Source organism: Nesoenas mayeri (assembly GCF_963082525.1).
Source record: "Nesoenas mayeri genome assembly, chromosome: 2".
Classification (NCBI taxonomy): domain Eukaryota; kingdom Metazoa; phylum Chordata; class Aves; order Columbiformes; family Columbidae; genus Nesoenas; species Nesoenas mayeri.
Window position 1 is genome coordinate 117,109,178 of NC_137543.1, and position 22,978 is coordinate 117,132,155.

Genomic DNA, 22,978 nt, shown 5'->3' on the forward strand with positions numbered 1-22,978 from the left:
GTGCTCTGTCCGATAGCTGCATGAAGCACTGCAACAACCCATGTCCAGTAATAGCACTTGACATAGAACATTTTTTGCCCTGCTGAGCAACCAACCAGCCACTCTTTTTATGCTCCAAGGAAGCTTTTTAGTTTCTGATCTTAGCTGGTTTGAATTTTCCTCAAGGTTGGAGGAAAAGTGGCTGTGAATGGCTGTACTAATTGCCAAGGCTTCATAAGCAGCTCCTGGGGCTAGTACACGCCCTTGAAATCCTGAGGGATTGCTGGTTTTGGGTTAATGCCTGGGGAGCTCCTGGGTTGGGCCTCTCGCTCCCGTTTCGCTGCGGGGAGGTGATGCACACCCTGCTCCCCCCCTACACAGGTCTTGCACGGCACAGAGACTCCACTACAACAACGGAAATAAGTGGGACGGGAGGGATGGAAGGAGCAGCAGTATATGGGGTGTGGCAGATGGTACCATCCCTTTTTGGAGACACGTACATTTTGAACCCAGTGCTCAGCCTCGCTTGCTCAGAGGCCGTTATGGGCTGGGGTTTCGTCCCACCTGTGGGAGCCGGGGCTGGGGTTTGGCCGCACGAGCAGCTCACCTCCTCCCCTGACATAAGCACAGCCTCTTCATTTTTGCAGCATGAGTTGCACAACTCTGCTTCACACCGTGACCTGCTCCTGGTGCTTGAGCACAGTCTGAACATCAGCCAAGGCTTCGAACCTAATTGTTTTCAGTGAGTTAAGGCAAAACTTAGGGAGAAATGAGCAGTGCCCCAGGGAAGGATGAGGCATTACAAATTCCACATTTCCTCCTGCCAAGCAACTGTTTCCTCATCCAGAGAGGAGGTATTTTGAATGACTTGTTCCTTTTAGGACACTCCTGAGTTAGGCAACTGACAGGCATGGCTCTGCCAGGAACCATTGCTGTATGAAGATGCTTACTAAGAAACCCTGGTGAGCATGGAGCTCCTCCAGCTGCCAGCCAAGGTGAGAGCATCTTGACTGCTGCTAAGGGCAATGGCCTGGGTGCTACAAAGAGAGGTGAGCGGGAGTGTGCTGGCTTGATTGCTCTTCAGTCCAAGTAACCACAGATCCCTGCCCTCAGTCAACCCCATCATACCAAGGAGGCTGCCACACATGACTTCTGCATGTCCAGGAGTGGGCCCAAGCCTTTGAACCCGTTCCCATGCAGCACATGAGCCAGGTCTCCAACACTGGGCAGGGCCAGCTCCTTTCCCCAAATCCTGCTGATCTAGGAATGTTCTCCCTTCCCACCACGTAGAGATTTCAGTCACGCTGCTGGCTGGTGCCGATGCAGCATGGCACAATGTGACCTGTAGTCTGTAGACTGTGTACATCTGTATGTGTACAGACACACACACCCACACAGACAGATGGGAGAAGCTGTTGCTTGAAGACCCTGACATGCAAGTTTCTGTTTTCTCACTTAGACATGTGCAACCAAATACATATCCTGTAGGTGGGAAGGTATTCTGTCAGTGTTTTCCTTGTTCTCTGAAGGTGTTTTTAATATGTGGATAAACTATTTTATCCCTGATTCAATATTTGCGCTTTTGATTTCCTTGCCCTTACCATTTATTTTTTGCAGCCCTCTTTTGCTTTATTTTTCCTCATACCTTTTCATATTGTTTGCTTTAGGTGTAGTCTGTGGATGTGTGTCCACACTGCAATCAGTCAGTGTGGTCATACATGCACACTCGAAGCTAGTGTGTATGGGTCAGTGGCAGTAGGGTGGATACGGCCCTGGAGTAACTGTACCCACCCCGTTGGACCCTTTCCAAGCGCACGCTGTGGGCTGCAGGATCACGTGGTGGTGGTGGGAGGTCCTTCTCCCCACCTTAGGTCTCTTGATGGTGTGGGACAAAGTCATGAGAAGCAACTTAGCAGGCTAGGACTGTTCAGTATGGAAAAGAGGTGGCAGTGTTTTGTAACAAAGGCTGAGAAGACCATGAGTTGCATGGAGAAAGTAAGTTGGCATAGCTGTTGACTGTCTCCTCTACCACAAGGATGGGGGCTGCAGGAGAAGTTAGCAAGCAACAGCGTCAAAGCCAGAGGAGCTTCCTTCTCCTACAGTGTGTCATTCAGTTGAGGAACTCCTGCCCACAAGGACACAGCAGATACTGGCGGGTTCCTTTGGTTCAAAAAGGGGGCAATTTTATTTTTAGAAAAAAGTGTCTGACTGGAAGAAGTGACACAATGGAGATCTTTTCTTGTAATTTCTTGCACGAAATTCCAAAGAAGTATTTTGTGAGAAGCAGAAGTATCTTATCCTGAGTCATTTTAGTGTAATATATAACATAATTTATTTGGTTATTTCCAGTGCAACAGTTGTACCAGAGTTGAAGGTCAAGCTGTCATAGGACTGAAATCCCAAATTCGACATTTATACATAGTCACTCCTTATATCTAGACTGATTTTGCAATTTTACCTCTTGCATCTCAGCCAGGGAAGGAGAAAAGGGTCTTGAAAAATAACCTGAAAAGATATTTTAACATTATAGCATTTTGGCTTGCTGTGAGGCAACTCTGTATTTTTCTGAGAAGGCCTGGCATAAAACCTCAATTTCCTGTGATGACCACAGGACTTCTCTTTCAGGACAGGGAAAGTGCTACTATGCAAGAGTGTTTTGCCTGAGTGGGGATCACAGGGCTATAAGCCTGCATTTGGTATATGTGTAGTCGTGATCTCTGTTTTAGCTTCGTCTTTGCCTTCTTCAGGGGCAGACTCCCTAGGTGGTGCTGGGTTGGGCACAGAGCAACGTGGTTTTCATTCCTTCTGGAAGTAAGTGCCCACAGCTAGTCACCTGCATGCTTAACTTCGGGTTCAAAAACCTCTTTCAAAATTCAGTGAGAAGGAAACAATGGAATTTCAGCAATTATTTTATTGGTATCAATCACTTCTCTGGTATTTGCCTTAGAGAGACTCATTACCAGTTAGCTGGGGCCAGATGACTTGGAATCAGTTAAGATCTGGGCTTGGCCATCTTGCATCAACCCCTGACGTCCGATTGCCTGCCACAAGTTGGCTCATGTAAGAGCAGAAGAGAATCTGCCTGCCAGGAACATGAGGTGCCCTCGGTTCATAGCTGACAGGCCACTGTCACAGCCCATGGTTGGTGTACATGAGTGAGAAGTGATCAGATCAGCACTCCTTTCAGATTAACAGCAGCACAACATGTCCATGTCATTACGTGGATGAGATGTGTCTCACTGCTAGGAAACTCTTAATGACCAAGATACGAACGTGATGAAATAGTGAGGGGAGGAACAATGTAGCACATTGAATACGTCCAGCTCAAAAGAGATGGACCAGATCTTCAGCTGTTCTTCATCTGTGGATTTTGTTTTATTTTTTCTTTTTATCCCCTCAAGACTTCTCATTACTTATCATTCCCTAGGCTGTCATTCAGGAAGGACTCAACACATACTAGTTGGTACACCTGGGAGCAGTCCTGTTGTGGCCAGTGGAAGGCACCTCATCGCTGTGGTACCTCTCAGGACCCAGGCATGGGCTGTACATGTGTGTACCTCAGTGGATGCTCCGCTCACCCCTTAGCACCTCTGAGCAACACTGCAGGGCAACTGGAAGGAGTAGTTCACATTTCCAGGGCATCAAAAAGGAAACCTGTGTTGCTTTTGATCTGTGTTTTATTTTGAGTGTTACTCTGACTGGAAATACTGAACTAAAAAAAAATCAAAACAGAAGCAACCTGAAGTCTTAGATGGCCATAAAAAATGTAGGTCACCACATTACTATTATAAAAGACAACTTCTCCATAACTAGATATGGGCCCACAGGTGAATAAAACTGTAAAGCTAAGGACTGGTTTGCACTTCATGTCCCTCCTACTTGACATCAATATCTATGGTCATGCTCTGGAGCTTGACTTGTTCTTGTCATTTTTGATACACAGACTAAACAAAACTTGAGACAGAGGGCAAGCTTGTAAATAGGGGAGCAGCCCGCTGGGGAATTCTGATTTTATTTGTTTGTGTTTTACTACCTTCTTATGCCAGCTAATAAGGTGACTTACCATGCAGCAGATAGATGCAGATACAGCTGATAGCCTCTGGTGCCTGATTTTGCAAGCTGGGAAGTGAGTTGCTGAAGTTATTGCTAATAGGCTGGAGATATTGCCTGCAAAAAATATTAATGTAACCTGCCTCTGTTAATTAGAAGAGTATACTATTACAAGGTAGATTGAAACAATTAACTATTGTAACTGTTTAGGAGAAAAAAATCAAAAGAGCTGCTAGTTTTCATAGCTTCACCAAGGAAGAAGAAAAAAAGCCACGCTGCTGCCACTGTGGCCAGCAAAGAAAAAAGGAGATTTGCCTGTAGGACAGACAGAAATCACCTGCTGACAACATGAAACAAGCTGAAACCATGTCTTTGAGAAAATGTTCCTGCAGTTTGAGTTGAAATCCCCTTTCTCAGCCCATGCCAACAGCTGTCTCACAGGGTATTACAGTTCAATGGCCCTTCCTAGAACGGAAAGCTTGTGCGAGCAATGGAAGGAAGCTCATGCAGGAGCGTTGTACCATATGCCAGGATTGCTGCCATGAATTGAGATACTACCAGTGCACAGAGAAAGATAATGGGAGCAGGCAAGACCAGCAGCTGCACAAAATAAAAGGAGAACTGAAAGCTAGATGCTGTCCACTGGCATAAACCAGAAGTTCCTGTAGACAGTGAAAAGGTCAGCCACCTTCAAGACGAAATAGGTTCATGGCAGGGCAAAACCCACACCCATCTAACTTGCACACTCTTTCCTAGAACTCTGAGGTTCCAAATGAGGGCCAGGACACACATGCTGTTGAAATCAGCCTTTTGCAAAACCCTATAGGACTGGAAATGTGACGGTCACTGATGAGTACATGCCCTGCCTCCATCACCAACCCTCTAGCATGCACCTACATAAAATGTTTTCAGAAGCAAAACATTATCAACATCAACCTGTTCCTGTTTTCAAAAATCTGTAGTTTTTGCTGTAGGACTCCTGTGTCGATGTTATTTAGGCTGCTTCCAACCAAGCGTGGAATGATGTGTATATAACAGCTTGAGACTCAATTAGAAAGCTATTCTCAGTGCCTTCAGATGAAGTGGATTACTCTGTTGTTGCGGTTAAGTGGAAACCAGTAGTATACATTGTAAATGTTCAGATTACATGTATTATTGGTTATTTTGTTGTGTTGACATTCCACATATACTTCATGCTATGCTGGTTTTAAGCAACATCTTTCACCTTCTAGAAGGAAAGAAATGCAGATGAAAAGCAACACTGGAAGGTAAAATGGGGTTGTAGTGTTGTTTGCAGTAGTGAAATATGTACTTGCCAGCACATTGTCTGGTGCTGAAGGTGAGCGATACTCCATCTACTAAGAACGCTGGCGGTTCAGATGTTCATGCAGATGTCCTGCAAGATTATAGATGTGTACTGAACCCTCAGTGCCCTGGGATGCGCTAGTCATGCTCTCAACTAAGGACACCAAACATACTCCAGCCAGCAGGCAGTGACATGCCCGAAGGGTGGGATGTGCTAACTCAGCACCTAGCTTGTACCAACATTTCCAAATGAAATAGTCCTCCTAAAGTAAATACATAGCTACCTGAACTGATGGAGAAAATTCGGTGCCTTTGAAGGCTTCCACAGGAAGATCTTGTTCAGAGAAATCCTATGTGTAGATGCACCAGCCTTGCAGACTGAGTCCTGCCTTGCTGGAGCCTGGCCTTCTGCCATGAAGGGAGGCATCGGGGGGCTGAGGCTGCTCCTGCAGCTGAGCTGCCTCTTTACTTTTGTGTATTTGGGGACATGTTTGTATCTCTTTCTGACCACCGTGCCCATGTCACTGCTGATGTGTGCCACCAGCTCTCCTCTCTGTGGGGTAGACTCATGTCTCCATCTTTGGTCACCCTGAGGACCAGGGTGGCAGTGGGATATGTGGGCTCCAGCTGCCTCCTGAGCTGAGACCTTTGGTACAGCTGTCAGCAAAGAGGAGCCAGTGAACAGCTCCTGATCCGCCACATTTCTTGCTCCTCCTGGACATGACCTGTTTCTTCTCATTCCCATCCGATGCTCCCACTGGGCTATCTCCCCTGGCACCCATGTGACCCCATGGGGAGGGGGTCAGCACCAGGATCCTTGGGCTTTCCAACCCACATGTGTAAATGTTTAGCCCACAGCCTCAAGTGTTTCTGTCCCAAACACGATGATAAAAATCTTACTGACTTCAAAGAAAGTCACATCGGTCCTGATGGGGAACTCTGTTTTTCTAAGAATTAGATGTTTATCGGCTGCCTTGAAAAGTTTGCCCATCGAGTTGCAATCCTGGTAACCTGGATGTTAGGGCATAGGTGCATTCCTGTTACTCATCCAGCCCATGATATTACTGTTTGTCAGTGAAGGATCTGTCCACTTGTCATCTGATTGTGTAAATCCACCTGCCATGTGAGTCGGGATTTAAGTTTCGCTGATTTTCAGGGTCTGACTATGTGCAGAGGGAGTTGTAGTCATTTTTTTTTTCCCCAGGAACTTCCTTTCTCTAAACACCACCCCCTTGGCAGCGGCCCTGCTGACACCTCAGAGCAAGAGGCTGATAAAAAGGGCAGCCAGCCTTCCTTCTGCATGCTCAGAAGCCAGTGGCAGAGGCTATTCAGGAGCTTAGAAGCTGCCGGCATCGCAGGCACCTCACGTCGAAACACCGACAAGAACCATGAGCTTTAACATTGGTGAGTTTTTAATGCTCCATATGATAGCTCGTGTTAGATGTTCAGGGAGGGTTTCTCACTCTCTGCCATGGGTGATACTTTTGGAAAAGGTGTTTCAGTAGCTCACAGGGAGTAGGTTTGTTCTGACTGTGAAAATTCTGATTTTGATGGATTGGTAAACCAACTGAAAAATGCAACCCACCTTTCATCAACCTGTAGACGTCTGGCTCTATAGGTGATAATAGGAAAGAAATGCAGCTTTTCTAAACTTGTTCTGTGTCAAGGTAAAAGGAATTTCTTTCAAACTACTGAATCCTTCAGATTATTGCTCTTTAGTGATGGCTGATCCCATCTGACAGAAGTTCCAAAATAGCTGAATAGCTGGGATTTACTGGGACTTGAGTTGCATCCCAGGTCAGAAGATCCTGCACCTACCTGGAAAGGTGCCTGAGTCACTCCTCTGGCAGCTGCTGAACCACCACCACTCCTGGGGCCAGCCCAACCCCAGGATGCCCAGAACCCATGGGGTTTGGGGCGTACCAGAGCAGCTCTGCACGCGGATTGCTTCATGCCTGCAGCGGAGCTGGGAGACGGTCTCCGCAGCTATCAGGAGAGTAGAGATGTCCTGACAGTGTTCTGAGACCCACCATTTCACACCTCCATACTTTGAGTGTGGATGAGCTGAAGTTTTCCAGAAAGTCTCAGACAGCAGAACCTTTGGCATGTGATCTCACATCTCTGGGATATGAGAGAGTGTTTGCTGGAGATTGGGCAAGGGCGAGCAATGAATATATATGTCCAAATTTTGCTCTTTCTTGCAAAACTACAACTCGCATCCCACTTACCTTCTGAGCAGTCCTTATTCCCACTGAAGGCAGGCATGCTGGAAATGCTCTGCTCTCTATTAATATTTTTTAAAACCCCATCACCTCATACTTATGGAAAAAACGCCTCAGATTCTCACCAGTGCAAAGGCCTCATGTCCCCATTTTTGTTCTGGGTGATCGCTGTGCTCTCGAAGCTCTAAACATCTTTCCAGGGAGGTCGCATGCGATGGGGCCAGTGGGTTAGTTTAGGAAGGAGCTCTAGAAGGGATAAAGCATGGAACTAGGAAATAAAAAGAAATATACTGTCTTGAAATTTCTTCTAAATGAAAAAAAAAAAAAAAAAAAAAAAAGGAGGAGGAAAAAGAAAGTTATACGGCAGGATTTGGGTTTGCTCCTGGCCTGCCCCAGGAGCAAGCGCGGCCAGGGCTGCCTCTTGTAGCTCAAGCCTCCATCCCCTGAGTGGTCCCATTCTCGGCATGCTCAGCTCTGCTGTAAATCATTAATTCCCATACTGGCAAACCGGGGTGCCTGCAGGCAGCCGGGCACAGGGTGTGTGGGTGCCTGGCCCCGTGCCCCAGCCAGGAGGCAGAGCAGGAAGCCAAAATCAGCACACAGGGCTGCCCAGGCAGGGCAGGCAGCGGCCACATCCCCTTGGACGCAGCGATGGGCGCGCCGCTGGCTCACTCCACGGCATTTCTTGTTGCGGGACATTGTGCCAGCTGCATCACAGGGTATCACAGGTGTGTTTGCACAGAAATAAGTGCAGCACCATTGACAGGGACAGGTCTTTGGCATCGCGCTCTGCTTTGTCACAGCATATTGCAAGGCAGCTGTTCTCTGCGGTTTTTACTCTCTGCATCCTCAACACTGGTGATTTCCAGAAACAAGGGATAAAAATGCAGTCCCTACATTAGGAAATGCTGGAAGAATGGGTTCCCCAGGGCCCTTTCCCACAGCCATCCTATGCATCCAGCTCATACATGCTGCCAAAGGCCTCATCCATTGCCAGGACTGGCTTCTCGTAGCTCCTCAACCCAGCACCAGGGCTTCCATAAGGAACAAGGATCAAGCAGCTTTGGTGGCCGGAGATTTGATAACACTGAGGAAGATGCACTTCCCTTTCATGCTTTACAAGAGAGTTAAGCAATCTCAGCTGAATTTTTTTGACATACACACCCCTGCCCCATTGTGCAAATCAACCTGAAGTTGGTATCTGGCAGTCAGCAATCGAATGAAAAGCGCTCAAAAATTAAATCAGTTAGCAAAAGGTGATGGTTAATTTTAAGTCTATTTGCTGTACTGCTGATAAGTGCTATGTAATCAAGATAAATATGGTTTAAATACTTACTAAGAAGAAATACACGGAGGTAGTAATCTGGTGGGGATCCATGGGCAGTCAGTTCAGTTTACTCAAGGCTGCAGTCGCTACCCAGTGCAGGTCACAGTGCCACCAATTTCAGCCTGCCCTGGATCCAGCCCTGCTTGTGGTGTCCCTCATGCTGCAGCAGCTATCAACAGATTTCAGCCTCTTCAATATAAGGGATGGCTCTTGTTGATACTCGAGTTAGCATGGTTGCGTGGTGTCGTGCATGTGAATCTGTCAAGACATTTTGTGAACTAATCTCTTTAACCATTATTCCTTTGACTGGCTAATTTCAAAGTTACCACAAGTGGATTTAAATTTCCTTACTCTCCCATATCTTCTAAATCAGTCATGAGCCAAGCGCTTTTGAAGTATTGTTACTCCCTACTGTTTACACAGAATTCATGCTTTAAGAATATTTAATGGGCAGGTACAAGACAGGTTAGACACTTCCAAAGATATATAGCTCAGTTCTGGCATGCTCCAGCTTTCCCTGCCACACCTGGGGAGCCTGCCAAAACCTGATGTAGTAAACCCCAAATCCCCATCTTTGTTTAAAAGCTCTTTGCTCAAGTTTTGCTCTTTGCTCGAGCACAGTGTCAGGTTGTGCCTCTCAGAGCCTCGCTTCTTTGCTGCAGCCCTGAGCACTTTTCTCAGCCTTGCTCCCATCCAGAGTCACAGGAGGGGAAAGCAGCCTGGGAGACGGTGATTTTAAATGCTGGATGCTATGAAATTAGGTGCTGTGTTGGGAATGAATGGGGAAAAAGCACCTGACAAATAATCTTGATGGAGTCCGAAACTGTGCTGAAGTTGAACAGCAAAAGCACCACTTGGCGTGGAGAGGGCAAGAACACTGTCCCCCATGTTTAGCATCTCCCCAGACAGGCAGTATTTCTGCAGCACAGCTGGCTCCTGGCCCCAAACCTTCCTTTGGTACTTGTTTAGTAGGAGAAACCAAGTCCTTGGGAAAAAACAAACCAAAACAAAACCAAAAAAAACTTGCAAAGGTTCACATATGTAGATTTCCATAAGAGGTTGATTAATGGCACTTGTGATATTACTTGGGACTAATTTTTGAGAAAATAGAAAGTATCAGCTTCAGTGTCCTGAAGAGTCCAATTACCCAGGCTTGTGGCATCCCAGACACATTGGAGATTTCAGCAATTGTTGGGAGTGAAATGTCAGCACACTTCCAGCTTGACTGTGTATACTATGTTTTGTAAGAAGCAATTAAAGCTAAAATTAATTATTATTTTATAACATGAAGGATGTGTTCAAGGATAATATAAGGCTAGTCTTTGAGCAGAGAGTAATATCCTGAGATAAAATCCCAATGGTGAGGTTTAAATTTTAAGCTGCCCTGTGCTATCTGGGGAGCACCTGTGAGCATCACCTGTGAATGTGCCTTGACAAGCAGCACTTTCTTCACCTGTCTACTACTGCTACTATAACTACTACTACTATTACTATTACTATCACTGTTGTTTAATACCTGCAATAATGAAGAAACATCTGTAATACTCAAGGAGGTGTGCACAGGCATGCAGCGAACATGACTTGCTGTCACAGCCTTGGCTTTGACAAGCTGCCACCAACAAAGCAGCTGAGCAGATGGGAGCAAGGAGGGTACGGCTCAGAGACATGGCAGGACCATGGGCACTGGTCAGGACCTTTGATGGGCTCCTGTGTGAGATGCTCAGGGGAGCAGAGCTGCCCCACAGCAGCTGCAGGGATGGGATGCGGATGTGCTGTTGCTGCTCCACTTTCAAGAGGGAAGCAAGACTCTCAGAGAAGAAAGACTTTCAGTAGTGCAACAAAACTTGCAGTTGTGCCATCTTCCTGGTCCGCGGCAGGCTGTGGAGCTGGCTACCGGCCGCTGGCCCCCCGGCCAGCTGGCAGCATGCAAGGGCAGGCAGTGGGCCAGCAGACCTGGCTTTCCAAACCAGTGAGATCTTGTTTGCAGCCTTTTGGCTGTCGAGGAAGCAGCCCCAAGGGCACGCAGTGGGCAGCTGCCCATACACAGAGGTGCTGGGGTGCTGGCTGGGTGCCTGACTGGGACAGAAATCCTCAGGCTACGTTTCCTACTGCTGCTGCCTCCCTCAAGCTGCTCATTCCCCACTCACCCAGGGCCACCTCAGAGGTCAAACATCCCTCAGACTCCCTGGGCAGTGAGGGATGGAGGCAAAGGCACGTCCGAGCAACCCAGGGCCAGATAGTCAGAGGGTGAGGCAGGTGCTCATCCCTTCTCGGGGGGGATTGTGGCAGCACACTCACCACCGAGAGCCTCCATAACCCATCCCAGCAATAGGAGTCTCTCTGTATCTCTATATACATATACTAAGTATTTACATTGTATTATTCTATTCTATTCTATTCTATTCTATTCTATTCTATTCTATTCTATTCTATTCTATTCTATTCTATTCTATTCTATTCTATTCTATTCTATTCTGTTCTGTTCCGTTCCGTTCCGTTCCGTTCCATCCTATCCTATCCTATCCTATCCTATCCTATCCTATCCTATCCTTATAAATACATTTTACATTATCAAAGTTATTGTACCATCCATTAGCTCTGGCAACCCTTGGTGTGATTCCTTGTGCTAGACCACTGGATAGTTAGTTAATTTAATGACCTACAGGGCTCCATTAAGAAAAAAACCTGTCTTTATTGAGCAATTTACCATCAACACCCCCCCCCTTTTTTTTTCTTTTCTTTCTCCCTCTCTGCTGAAGGCTTTCCAGAGACCGATCTGAAAGTCACTGGGATTGACTTTCGCAAGAGCCAGAACTGCCGCCAGCACCACACAGATGCATACAACATTAAGAACCTGGTGGTGCGGCGTGGGCAACCCTTTCAGCTCGAGCTCACCTTCAGCAGGGAGCTGAGGCCCAACGACAAGTTGTCTCTGCGTTTTGGCCTCGGTAAGTGTGTCTGCCATCCATGGCCATTGGGCAAAGTGGGAGAGCCCCAGCCACCTCCAGCTGCCTGTCCCTGCACCTGGCATTTCATGGTCATTGCAGAACCATGAGACCCTCCTGCATATCATGTTGGATTTGTTTCTAGGTGAAAATCCAATGAAAATCAGGGGAACCCTGATGTCGCTGAACCCGATGCTTCAGCCGGACTTCGGTGGGTGGAAAGTCTCCATCGTCAAGAACAGCGGCACACAGGTAGAACCCATGGTCCGCGCTCCCACTCGGGGCAATGGTGGAGGGTACCGAGCCCATTGGGAGCAATAGAGCAAATCCTTATACCCCGTCCTGCCTTCCCTTAACCCTGTAATTTTGGGTGGGCAGCAGCTTTACCCTGTTTGATTCATTGGTCCCCCACTGCACACGCAGGATGCGCCCCATCCCTCTTCCACATATTCATCCACTACCATCAGTGCTCATGCTGTACTTGTGACGTCTGTGGCTGGGTTGGAGGGTCCATCATGCCGTCTCTCTTTTGTCATCTCCCCAGTGCCTGCTGTCTGTCATCAGCTCACCCTGGGCTCCAGTGGGAAAATACACCCTGAATGTGAAGACTGGGTTTAACATTTACAAGCCTGAAATGGGTGATATCTACCTTTTGTTCAATCCTTGGTGCGAAGGTAAGGAGGGTGGTCCAGCAGCCAGTGGGTTGATAGTTACTGCTGCCAGAGATTGTCCCTGGGGGAGCTTTTCCTCACATTTTTCCTCCTCTCTTTCCTGCATACATTGCTTTTTCTCCCTAAAACAATGGAATCAGCATCCTCATGGAGCCAGTGGGAAGCTGGGCAATAGCAATGAGCCAGCTCCTCCCTGGGGCATCTCTCTGTCACCTCTGTTTGCACCTCTGTGTCACCCCTTGCTGTTTCCTTTTCCCGAGCCACTGCAGATGTTAACTGAGATGACTGGGTTTGCTAAAAATCCAGATTAAAAAAAATAACCAGACAAAAAAATGTGTGTTGCTGGTTGGCATCTGTCCCCCAGCTCCCTCTACTGTCTACCTAATCCACTGAAGTACTTGTTCAGAAAGAAGCTTTTCACTAAAATAAGACTAAAATAATATATGGTCATATAGCAACAGACCTACAGAAGTAAAATAAAGCTTAGTCTTTTAGGAAATTCTTCCATGATAGGAAAAAAAAAAGTGAGTGATACACAGTCATAATTTGGTGTGAATGTAACAGACCACCAACTCCCCCAGTTTAGCTTTCCAAGGAAAACTTCGTATAGCCTGTGTGCAAACCACCTGACATCTGAGGGGTTTTTTGTTCCAGATGATGTCGTCTTCATGGCTGATGAGGCACAGAGAAACGAGTACGTGCTCAACGATACAGGCTACATCTATGTTGGGTCTGCATACAACATATACAATAGACCCTGGAATTTTGGGCAGGTAAAATACAGCTATCTAGCTGGTGTTATTACCCTAATTTGCTCTTTCTCCTTTACGCATTAATTTCAATGAATCAGACCTAAAAGCAGTTTAAGGCCATGAGTAACTCAATGTGCTTGAATAATCCTGCAAGCTTCACTGGGAAGGCTCACCTGCTTAGAGTAATCTGCATATTTAAGTGTTTCCCCCAGCCACAGCTTCAGAATGGGGCTTAATGGCATGTTTGTAATCAGATCACAAGACCCCTGGCAAAGAATGGGGAAACTGGGGATGGACCATTTCTAGTTAAAAAGATTCCCATAAGGAGCCCTCCCTGCTCTCACGCAACACAGCAGCTGTCGGTAAGCAGCTCCTGAGCCACAGAGAGGGCTGATGGGGGAAAAAAACCCCATCAGATTATTTAGCTGTTGCATCATGATTGGGAAAATATACGGGAAAAGCACTGGCAGAGGTTGTCATGGTTCAAGTGGTGCCTTCCCCAACTGTGAGGTGAAATGTTGGCCACAGGACATGGTCAGCCCCCCCTCCCAGGAAGGGTGTTCCTCTGTGCTGCCTCCCAGATAACTCCATCTAGAGATAAGAGGTGGATGCCAGAGCAGGTTTATTTGCACCCCATACAAAGCACACAGACACCCAAACAAAGCATCCTGCACCCTGCCCAGGCAGACTTTCCCACCAAAAAAATGTTGGAATCTGTTTTGTTTTGTTTTCTCTTCTTGTTTTTATTTTGTTTTATAAGTCTGTGATTTCAAGCTGCAGAGACTCCAGCAAAAGTGCTCATGCTGATGCCTTTCCCATGGAGGGGCCAAAGGGCATTGTCCATAGGGCTGTTCCTATCCTAATATTTATTCTGCCTGTAAGCAATGAGAATTGATATTGATATTCTGCCAAGCTTTGTTGGATCAGATATTTGACATTTCTGTGAATTGGACCTCAGGAAGTTTTATCAGCAATTGCTAATTAGGAAACTTTTGCTGTAATAATCTGCATTTATATACCAATTTTTTTCCCAGGGTTCATTTTGTACCTATGTCAATAGGCTGAATATCTGTAGTGCTCTTAAATTTTCATTACTCTAGTGAGTAATTTGCAGGGCTGCAGGGAGATGGCGTAGGTGACTTAGGACTACTCACAGGAGTAAATACTGCTGCGTCAGGTTCCAGTTGTGTTTGCAAGACACATGAGACAGACTTTTGTCTTCCAAGGTGGGGCTCTGTTTAAGCTCTTCTTTAGAAAGAATGGCTTTGAGAATTCCCATAGGCTTGAAAATTCAGTATCATAAAGGAAGTTTGACAGTTAAGACTAGTCAGACAGTTTCCTCCAAGTACTCAAATAGACTTCGTAGTGATTGAGCTAATTTTGTTTTAAAGCGGTGTATAAAAATGTCTCCACTTTCTCTCCAAAACAGTTTGAGGAATACGTCTTGGATGCCTGCATGTATCTGATGGACAAAAGTGGACTCAGGCCAGGCAGTAGAAGGGATCCTGTGCTTGTGTCCAGAGCCATGTCTGCTTTGGTACGCCTCTCCCAGAGAAGTGCTTTGCCACTCCAGCTTTCCCTCCTCCTTGTTACTTGCTCTTTTTCCCCTGGGGCCTTGAACACCAGTTCAGGATGCACCTGAAATGGGTTCCTTTGGGTAACTGCATGCAAAAAGCCAGAGGTATTTTGGGTGTAGGGAAGAGGCGAGCATGGCCTAGTGTGGCCAGCAGGACTAGGGAAGAGATCATCCCCATGTACTTGGCACTGGTGAGGCCGCACCTCAAATATTGTGTTCAGTTTTGGGACCCTCACTACAAGAAAGACACAGAGGTGCTGGAGAGAGTTCAGAGAAGGGCAATAAAGATGGTGAAGGGTTTGGAGCACAAGTCTGATGAAGAGCAGCTGAGAGAACTGAGGCTGTTTAGCCTGGAGAAAAGGAGGCTGAGGGGAGATGTTATCGCTGTCTGCAACAACCTGAAAGGAGGTTGTAGCATGGTGGGTGTTGGTCTCTTCTCCCGAGTAGCAAGTGATAGGACAAGAGGAAATGGCCTCAAGTTGTTCCAGGGGAGGTTTAGATTGGATATTAGGAAAAATTTCTTCATGGAAAGGGTTGTCAGGCAGTGAAACAGGCTGCCCAGGGAAATGGTGGAGTCGCCATCCCTGGAAGCATTTAAAAGATGTATAGATGAGGTTCTTGTGGACCTGGTTTAGTGCTAGAGTTAGGTTATGGTTGGGCTCGATCTTAAGGGTGTCTCCCAACCAAAATGTTTCTATGAAATACAGCATCTCCCCGTCTCCAAAGCTTGCAGCTCCCCCGGTGGCTGTCCTTCTCCAGCAGCTGCATTGGCAGAGCCAGCTCAAGGGTTGTGTTTCAGGGGACAACTGTTCTCTTGCAGTGGAACCCTTCTGGAACTTCTGGGCTGTAGGATGCAAGATGTAGAGTGCGTTATGTCTGCCCCAAGTAGCAGTGCGCCATCCTTCTAGACATCCAGGTGGCAGGTTTCTAACCAGGGTAGCCCCCAGATGGCACCAGCAGCCTTGCTGGGTACCACAGAGCTGTGGCAACCTGGGGAGACATAGGGTGGGCGGAGACCCCAGGGTTTAAAGCCTCATTCAGCCTCATGCCCATATTTTTCCCCTTTGCATGTGTGTGTATGGCCACAGGTTAATGCCAATGATGACAATGGTGTCGTGCTGGGAAACTGGTCAGGGAATTACGGCAATGGGACCTCCCCTATGGATTGGATCGGGAGTGTTGCAATTTTGCAGCAGTATTACAAAACTAAGAAGCCAGTGTCTTATGGTCAATGCTGGGTCTTCGCAGGAGTCCTCACTACAGGTAAGCATTGAACTGTCTCCCTTGCCTGATATCCTAATTACTGTGCTAGTAAGCCAAATTACCATGCCTCTGAGCAGCAGAGGTGTCAGGGTCTGTTGTGTAAGGAGAGGCTGAAGGAGCTGGGACTGCTCAGCCTGGAGAAAAGAAGGTTCAGGGGCTCTTCTCCATGTGTATAAATACCTGACAGCAGGGAGTGGGGCAAATAGAGCCAGTGGTGCCAAGTGACAGCACCAGAGGTGATGAACACAAAGTGAAACATGGGAGGTTCTGTCTGAACATGGGAAAAGAGGCTTTTTCACTGTGATGGTGACCAAGCACTGGCACAGATTGCCTGAAGAGGTTGTGGAGTCTCTGTCCCTGGAGATATTCAAAAGCCACCTGGACATGGTCCTGGGCATCTGCTGTAGAGGACACTGCGTGGGCAGGGGGGTCGGATGAGGTGATCCCCAGATGCACCCACCAACCTGAGCAGTTTTGTGACCCTGTGTTTTGTCTGTTTGTGCTGCAGTTATGCGCTGCTTGGGGATCCCGTCCCGCTGCGTGAGCAACTTCAACTCTGCACACGATACAGATGAGAACCTGAGAGTTGACGTTTACCTGAATGAAGTCGGAGAAAAGCTGACCTCGATGTCCCTCGATTCTGTCTGGTACTGCCAAAGGGGGCTAACGCTTCCTACATTCCCCTGCAACCACCCTGCAGCACTGTGTTTCTCAGCCCCAGTACCCTTTCCTCTGAGAATTTCCCTCCCACTTTGGGTTTGCTGCCCCAGAGACAGGGAAAGCCTGGGGTTTCACAGGGTTACACGCAAATCCCCATTAAATCATGCCCTTACTAAAGGATTAAGAAAGGAGATCATGACTCTTCTGGCTGTAACAGCTCACTCCTTCTCTTTCCAACCCAAATGCACACAGGAACTTCCACGTGTGGAACGAAGCCTGGATGAGGCGGCTAGACCTGCCAACAGGGTTTGGTGGCTGGCAGGCAATTGATGCAACCCCTCAGGAGCAAAGTCAAGGTAGGGTTTGCCTGGAAAGGCTCTTCTACAACTCCTAGTGGAGACAGAGACATTTTGTATGAAAACCATGGTCTCCAGTCAGCAAAGCACATACTGCCCATGCACATCTTCACACACTTGGGCAGTAACATCCTAAAACGCAGGTCTCAATCCTGTTGTCTCAGCCTGGGATGAGAGGAACAGCATTTCTCAGCAGGCAGAAAGCCAGCCTTGTGAGATGCTGTGGGGACATGAATGTCCCTTCAGAGGTTAGAGCTCATAGCTGGAAGTCAGAGCTAATTTCTCTTTCCACCATCCCTTGATCTCTTCGGTGAAGCTGAGGGCTCAAAGCAGTCTGTAGTAAGAGGTGCCACAGCTTTCCCCAGTAAAGATGCTTTCTGTAGAGCTTTCCTGAGGAAGTCATGAGTCTGTTCATTGGCAAATGAGAGGACTGGCTGCCAGAATTGGTGACTACCCTCCCTGCACAGATGCAGGGAATTTGAGGCAGGAAATAAAACATTAATCCTCAAGGCTGTGCAGAAAGCCAGAAAATTTCTGTTGCCAGAAAATCAACACAGGTGGCTGGACTTGGTTGACTTCATCACCAAGCCATGACTTTGAAACCTTAAAATTAATCAGATGAGGAGAAACACATAAAAGCTTTTACCAGACCTTGGTAATCTCTAAAAAAGCCCAAATAGCTACGGGATACATTGGAGCTTTTGGAGTTCATTGCTGACTTGGAGGAATATTTTCTAGTAAGAGTCAACTACCATGGCCACATGTTCCTGCTTGGGTGGGTCTGAGGGTGGAAGAAAAATTGGAGGCTCTGCTGATATCTGGAAAAGCAAATGGTGTTGAATGCACTTTCTAGGTTTGTTCCAGTGTGGTCCGTGTTCGGTGAAGGCTGTCAAAGAGGGGGATGTGTATTTGCCCTTTGACGGCAAGTTTGTGTATGCGGAAGTGAATGCTGACAAAGTCTACTGGATCGTCAAGAAGGTGAACGGGAAGAATAAATTCACCAGGATTAGCACGGAGACCGAAGGCATCGGTGTGAAAATAAGCACAAAAGCCGTGGGGGAAGACAGGCGGGAAGACATCACTTCACAGTACAAGTTCCCTGAAGGTGACTGCCCCCTTCCCCTAACGTAGTGACAAAGAGGAGACCCCCTGGCCCCACAGGTCACCCCACAACATGTTATCTCCAGGAGATAGCCACAGGGGTAGCTGCAGTGGCAAACCCTGTGTAAGGCGTGGAGACCTGAAGGAGCAGTGCCGCTCCTGGGCATCTTCATGCCTCTAGTGGCACCCATAGGCTGCTCTTTTGGGATCAGTGAAAGAAACAGGCTGAGCGACCCATATAGTGATTTGGCTTACTGTTGCTTCATTTCTTCATTCTTCCTGTCTTTTCATTCCTTAGAACATACTGGAAACAAAAATCCCCGCTTTCCCTCCACACGGTTCTCAGATCCAGCCGTGTTGTGCTAGACTGTTAAATCTGTCCCAGTGAGGAGCAGGAAAACCTTAGATTGAAAAAGTTAAGAGCATCCATCCTTTAAAAGTGCCCCTTTCAGGAAATTCTTCCAGTCCAAAACACCACAGTTAGTTCTGGTGGTAGTGTAAGCCAAGAGGGTCTCCTGAGCAGAGGCTGGGGGTGCCCTGACATCCTCTTTGCTCAGCAGCAGAAGCATAAATAAAGGGAAGATGGTTCTCAGTGAGGAGACTGGGGTACAGCTATCACCCATCTTTTTTCTTCATCCAGGCTCCGTAGAAGAAAGGGAGTCTATGGAGAAAGCTCTCTCCTTCATACGTCCTGAAGGAATGATGCCTCGTGCACGCTTCGCTTCAGCTTATTCCATAGCTGAAAGGTCATTAAGTCATCAGATCCTCCCGCCTGAGCCAGTCCCCGAGACTGGGCTCCATCTTGAGATAACCAACAAAGCACCTTTGCATCCTGGCAATCCCCTTGAACTGGCCATTGCAGTGAAGACCTCTACTCCTGGGAAATGGACCATCAATCTTGTTGGCTCCTGTCAGCTGCAGTCCTATACTGGGAAAGTTGAGGCCAGTCTTGGATATGTCAAGGAGACTGTCGAGCTTGAAGGCGAATCTGGTAGGCACAGAAAGGTCGCTGTGTTCTGTGGGCTATTTACTGTGTCAGTTGGGGGTTTCACTCAAGATGGTTCATAATAGCTCTGCTGTAGGTGAGTGCATGATTCTGTACCGCAGGAAGAGCAGAAATCACCTGCCTGGTACCTGCCTCCCTTGTTACTACATTTGGGAGTCTCAGTTACAGACTGGGATCCCAACGTAGTGGGGGCCAAAACACAGAAGCCCTGTTCCTGCCACAGCTTCAATGAGATGGTTAGAAACACATCAGAGTGGGCAGACAGAAGTTTTTGCTGTGCAAGCATCTCCTTCCTGTCTTCACCATGTCAGCATCAAAGATGCCACTGCAGGCTTTGGGTGTGTCCATATGGGTCACATCCCACAAAAGATTTAGATGGCTGGAAATTTCAGCCTTTTTTTTTTCTTTTTTTTTCCTTTTGCTTGCTGCTCTAATGTTGAACAGCTGGTGGTGATGCTGCTCAGTGTTATTTCAGCCTCATGGCTGCCTGGCCGATCCCAAGAGCTGTTTGCTGTTTGTTGCGTATCTTTGAGCAACCTGGTTTGCATTTCTGATCCCCAGCAATGTGACTGAAATTTGCTAAACAAGAGAATAACGAGTGATGAATAATTAACAGCACTTGCTTATTCCAAGTGTGAGTCACTCGCACAAAAAGAAATCTTTCCTGCTGGTTATTGCTGGGTGTTTTCAAGCATATACTCTAGCTGTCAAAATGCAGCAGGGTAGGACGCAAGAGTAGCAACATACGTTTAGAGATAAGGACAGGCATAATTTTTTTTTGATTCCCAGAAGCCAGGAAGCTTTGAAGCTAAAGCAACATTCAGGCTCCAGCCCTGCTGACTCTGGGGCTCTTCCGAGCCACTGGAAGTTTGTCCAGGCAATTAAAGATAAAATCTGAAGTGAAAGGAAAACAGCTGATTTTATAGCTAGTAGTGCCTCAGAGAAACCCCAGGGGACATGGGCTTAAATGTACCCAACCTCATGCTCCCCTGCCTCCTCCTGAGTGCCAGGGCAGCCGGGGACAAGCGCGGCTGAGATGCTGGACATGAGCCTGAGCTGACACTTGGCTTGGCAGGGAGACGGTGTGTGCTCAGCCACCCTTCCCATGGGCTGTGTGTGCCAGGTACCACTTGCTGAGCTGGGGCTTCCCCCCATGGGGCTTCCAGGTCTGGCCAAAAGCTGGATGGTCTCAGCAAATATGCCTCATTCTGCACCCTGAGGCACCAACTATCACAGCCAAATTTGCCATCCAGTTTGCAGATGTGTGATGAAGCCCTGAGCTGTGTTTTTCCACCTACAGAGACACAGATTCCTCTGAAAATCGGAGCTGACACATACATGAAGACACTGGCCTCCGTGGAAGATGAAGTGCTCGTCCATGTCACTGCCATTGCTGAGGTCCAGGGGATGGAAGACAAACTCACCAAAGAGATAACAATGCCCTTCGAGTACCCCCCCATCACCCTCCAGGTGCCAGCCAAGCTCCTTGGGGACAAGGGTTAAAGGCCTGCTCACTGTAACACCATGGTGGTGTTAGCATTCCTGGGGGTATCTCCTAAACAGCTGCCTCCTGGGGTGCTGAGTCCTCAGCGTATTTGGCTACTCAACCTTTGTTTGAAGGTTGAAAGCACACACAAAATGCAGATTTTATTGCCCCATCTAAAATGGGCAGGCAGGGGCTGCTGGAGGGAAGGGGATGGAAGAGGACAGTTTGTGTGGGGCATATCTCCAACACTGCAGCTCTAACCCCTGAAGGAAAAACTGGTTGAGAAACCAGAGAGAAGAGCTGGGAAAATAGGTGGTGGGGCAAAGCACACGGTGCCACAGGAGGGTGGAAAAGATAGGGGGGGTTGTCCCGCACCACACTGGGGGTAAGGAGCAAACAGGCAGCAGCTCCAATATCTTTATTACCTTTCTGATCCTTGGCCTTTCGGTTTGTTTCTCTCTTTCCTCCTCTACCAGATGCCAGAAACAGCCAAACTGAATGAGGAGTTCACCTGTGCCTTCATCTTCAAGAACAAGCTGAATGTGCCCCTGGACAACTGCAAGCTGCTGGTGGAGGGCTTGGGCATATTTAAGATGACAACATTTGATCAGGGGTAAGGCAATGAGCCCAGTATGAAACAGAGATTCTGCTTTGTTTCTCTTTTTTTAAAATTTGTTTTTAATTTCCCTTGAAGAAGCAGTTAGGAGATGTGTAGTAATGCAGCCCTTTGAAAACCATGTTAGAGAACTTGCCACATTTGGGCTCAATCCCAGCGGCAGAAAGACCCACGCAAAGGTTGGCCTGCTCAGGACATTTCGGCATGACAGGGACTCTCCCCAGGTTCCTGCTGTGATGCCGGGCACAGCCCAGCCAGCATGAACACATCTGCTTCCTTCAGACCCAAATTTAGTGTTTAAGCAGTATGGGACAGTCTAGGAGGGTTTCCAGGGAGCACCGGGACCACCAGCCAGCACCACTATGCCGAGCCCCGCTTACTGCATGTTGGGCATCAGAGAAGGGAAACACCCTAAGCACAAGCAGCAGCTATTTCTGTAAGCAAAATGATTCAAATGTGGCAAATAAAAATGATAACTCACGCTGGGGCTATTTGTTTTTTCTTTCTCCTTAGGAACGTACAGCCTGGCAGGATCATTAAGTCTGAAGTAATCTGCACTCCAACAAGACTAGGAGAGAAGAAAATGGTGGCCAAGCTGACCTCAGCTCAGCTCAAAGGGATCTCTGCGGAGAAGAAGATCACCATCATCAACTAGAATCAGTGCCTCAGCAGGGTGTAAATGGCGACCCAGCTAAACACGTTGCACTGCTGCGTGTCAAGGGCACTTCTGGCCTCCTTGATTGCTGGATAGTAATCTCGAAGTAAAGAGCAAAAAATCTCATTAAGCTAAGGGAATTAAACTGACTTAAAGGGCACAGTTCTGTTGATTGCAGTTCATTGTGATTCAATAAAAGCTGTTAAAATCTACTGTGTGGTTGGGTTGTACGGTATTGCCAAGTTGGGATGGCTCTGAGCCTGTGGGGGGACATTCCCACCTCCGGCCAGGGGTTGGAGCTCACAAAGGTGTTGATCGGTTGGTGATGGGTGTCAGTCCAAAGGGGTTTTGCAGCTGCTTGGTTGCCTGGGCTGTGGTCCTACATGGGAGGCCACCCAGGGACCTCATCACACCACAGGCTGCTGCACAGATCAAGAAACTTTTTAAGCAAATCCCTCCTGGGCGATTCCCTCTCCCTCCTAGTTCATCAGATGGGGAATGTACTGGCATGGACCTTTTTTTGTCTTTAGACAACAAAAAGAGCAAACCTAGCAGTTTCCCCAAACACCATTTTTCATACATTTTCCTTTCCTCACACCCAATTTTATTTAGAAGTTTTTCAGGTATTTTTCGCAGAAGTACGATCTCCAGCACCATTACCAGTGCTTCCTAGGAAACATAAAACCTCTGTCCTTCCCCTTCCACCCTGAATTCTGCTGGATTACATGTTGGACCTTGATGGTGATGTACATCTGGAGTTCTTCCAGCCACAGCCAAGTTGAAGGAAACAACAGCTGTACACATCTGGAGTCCACCCAGCCCTGACACTGAACTGCACACCCCAGCACCTCCCAAGCCCACCGGTGGCAAGGGACAGCTCTGCTCCACAGCATTGTCACAACACGGCCAGCGGCAGTCAGGCACTGGGGTTTCCAGCATTTCCATGCGGAAAGAGGAAATGAAGCCACACATTAGCGCAGGGGGTTTTGTTGTTGTCATTGTTTATTT

General features: G+C 47.6%; 1 protein-coding gene across 1 annotated transcript; it reads left to right on the forward strand.

The window, feature by feature from the left end:
• Positions 1-6,681: 6,681 nt before the first annotated feature.
• On the forward strand, positions 6,682-21,970 carry TGM4 (transglutaminase 4; the record flags this gene model as incomplete). The annotated part of the gene is made up of 14 exons (XM_080364184.1): positions 6,682-6,738; positions 11,643-11,831; positions 11,974-12,080; positions 12,373-12,502; positions 13,154-13,272; positions 14,681-14,788; positions 15,916-16,090; positions 16,599-16,737; positions 17,003-17,106; positions 17,960-18,211; positions 18,848-19,198; positions 20,514-20,683; positions 21,176-21,312; positions 21,829-21,970. The coding sequence occupies exons 1-14, from the start codon at positions 6,723-6,725 to the stop codon at positions 21,968-21,970; spliced, it is 2,139 nt and encodes a 712-aa protein (XP_080220310.1). The 5' UTR covers positions 6,682-6,722.
• Between the last annotated feature and the right edge of the window lie 1,008 nt (positions 21,971-22,978).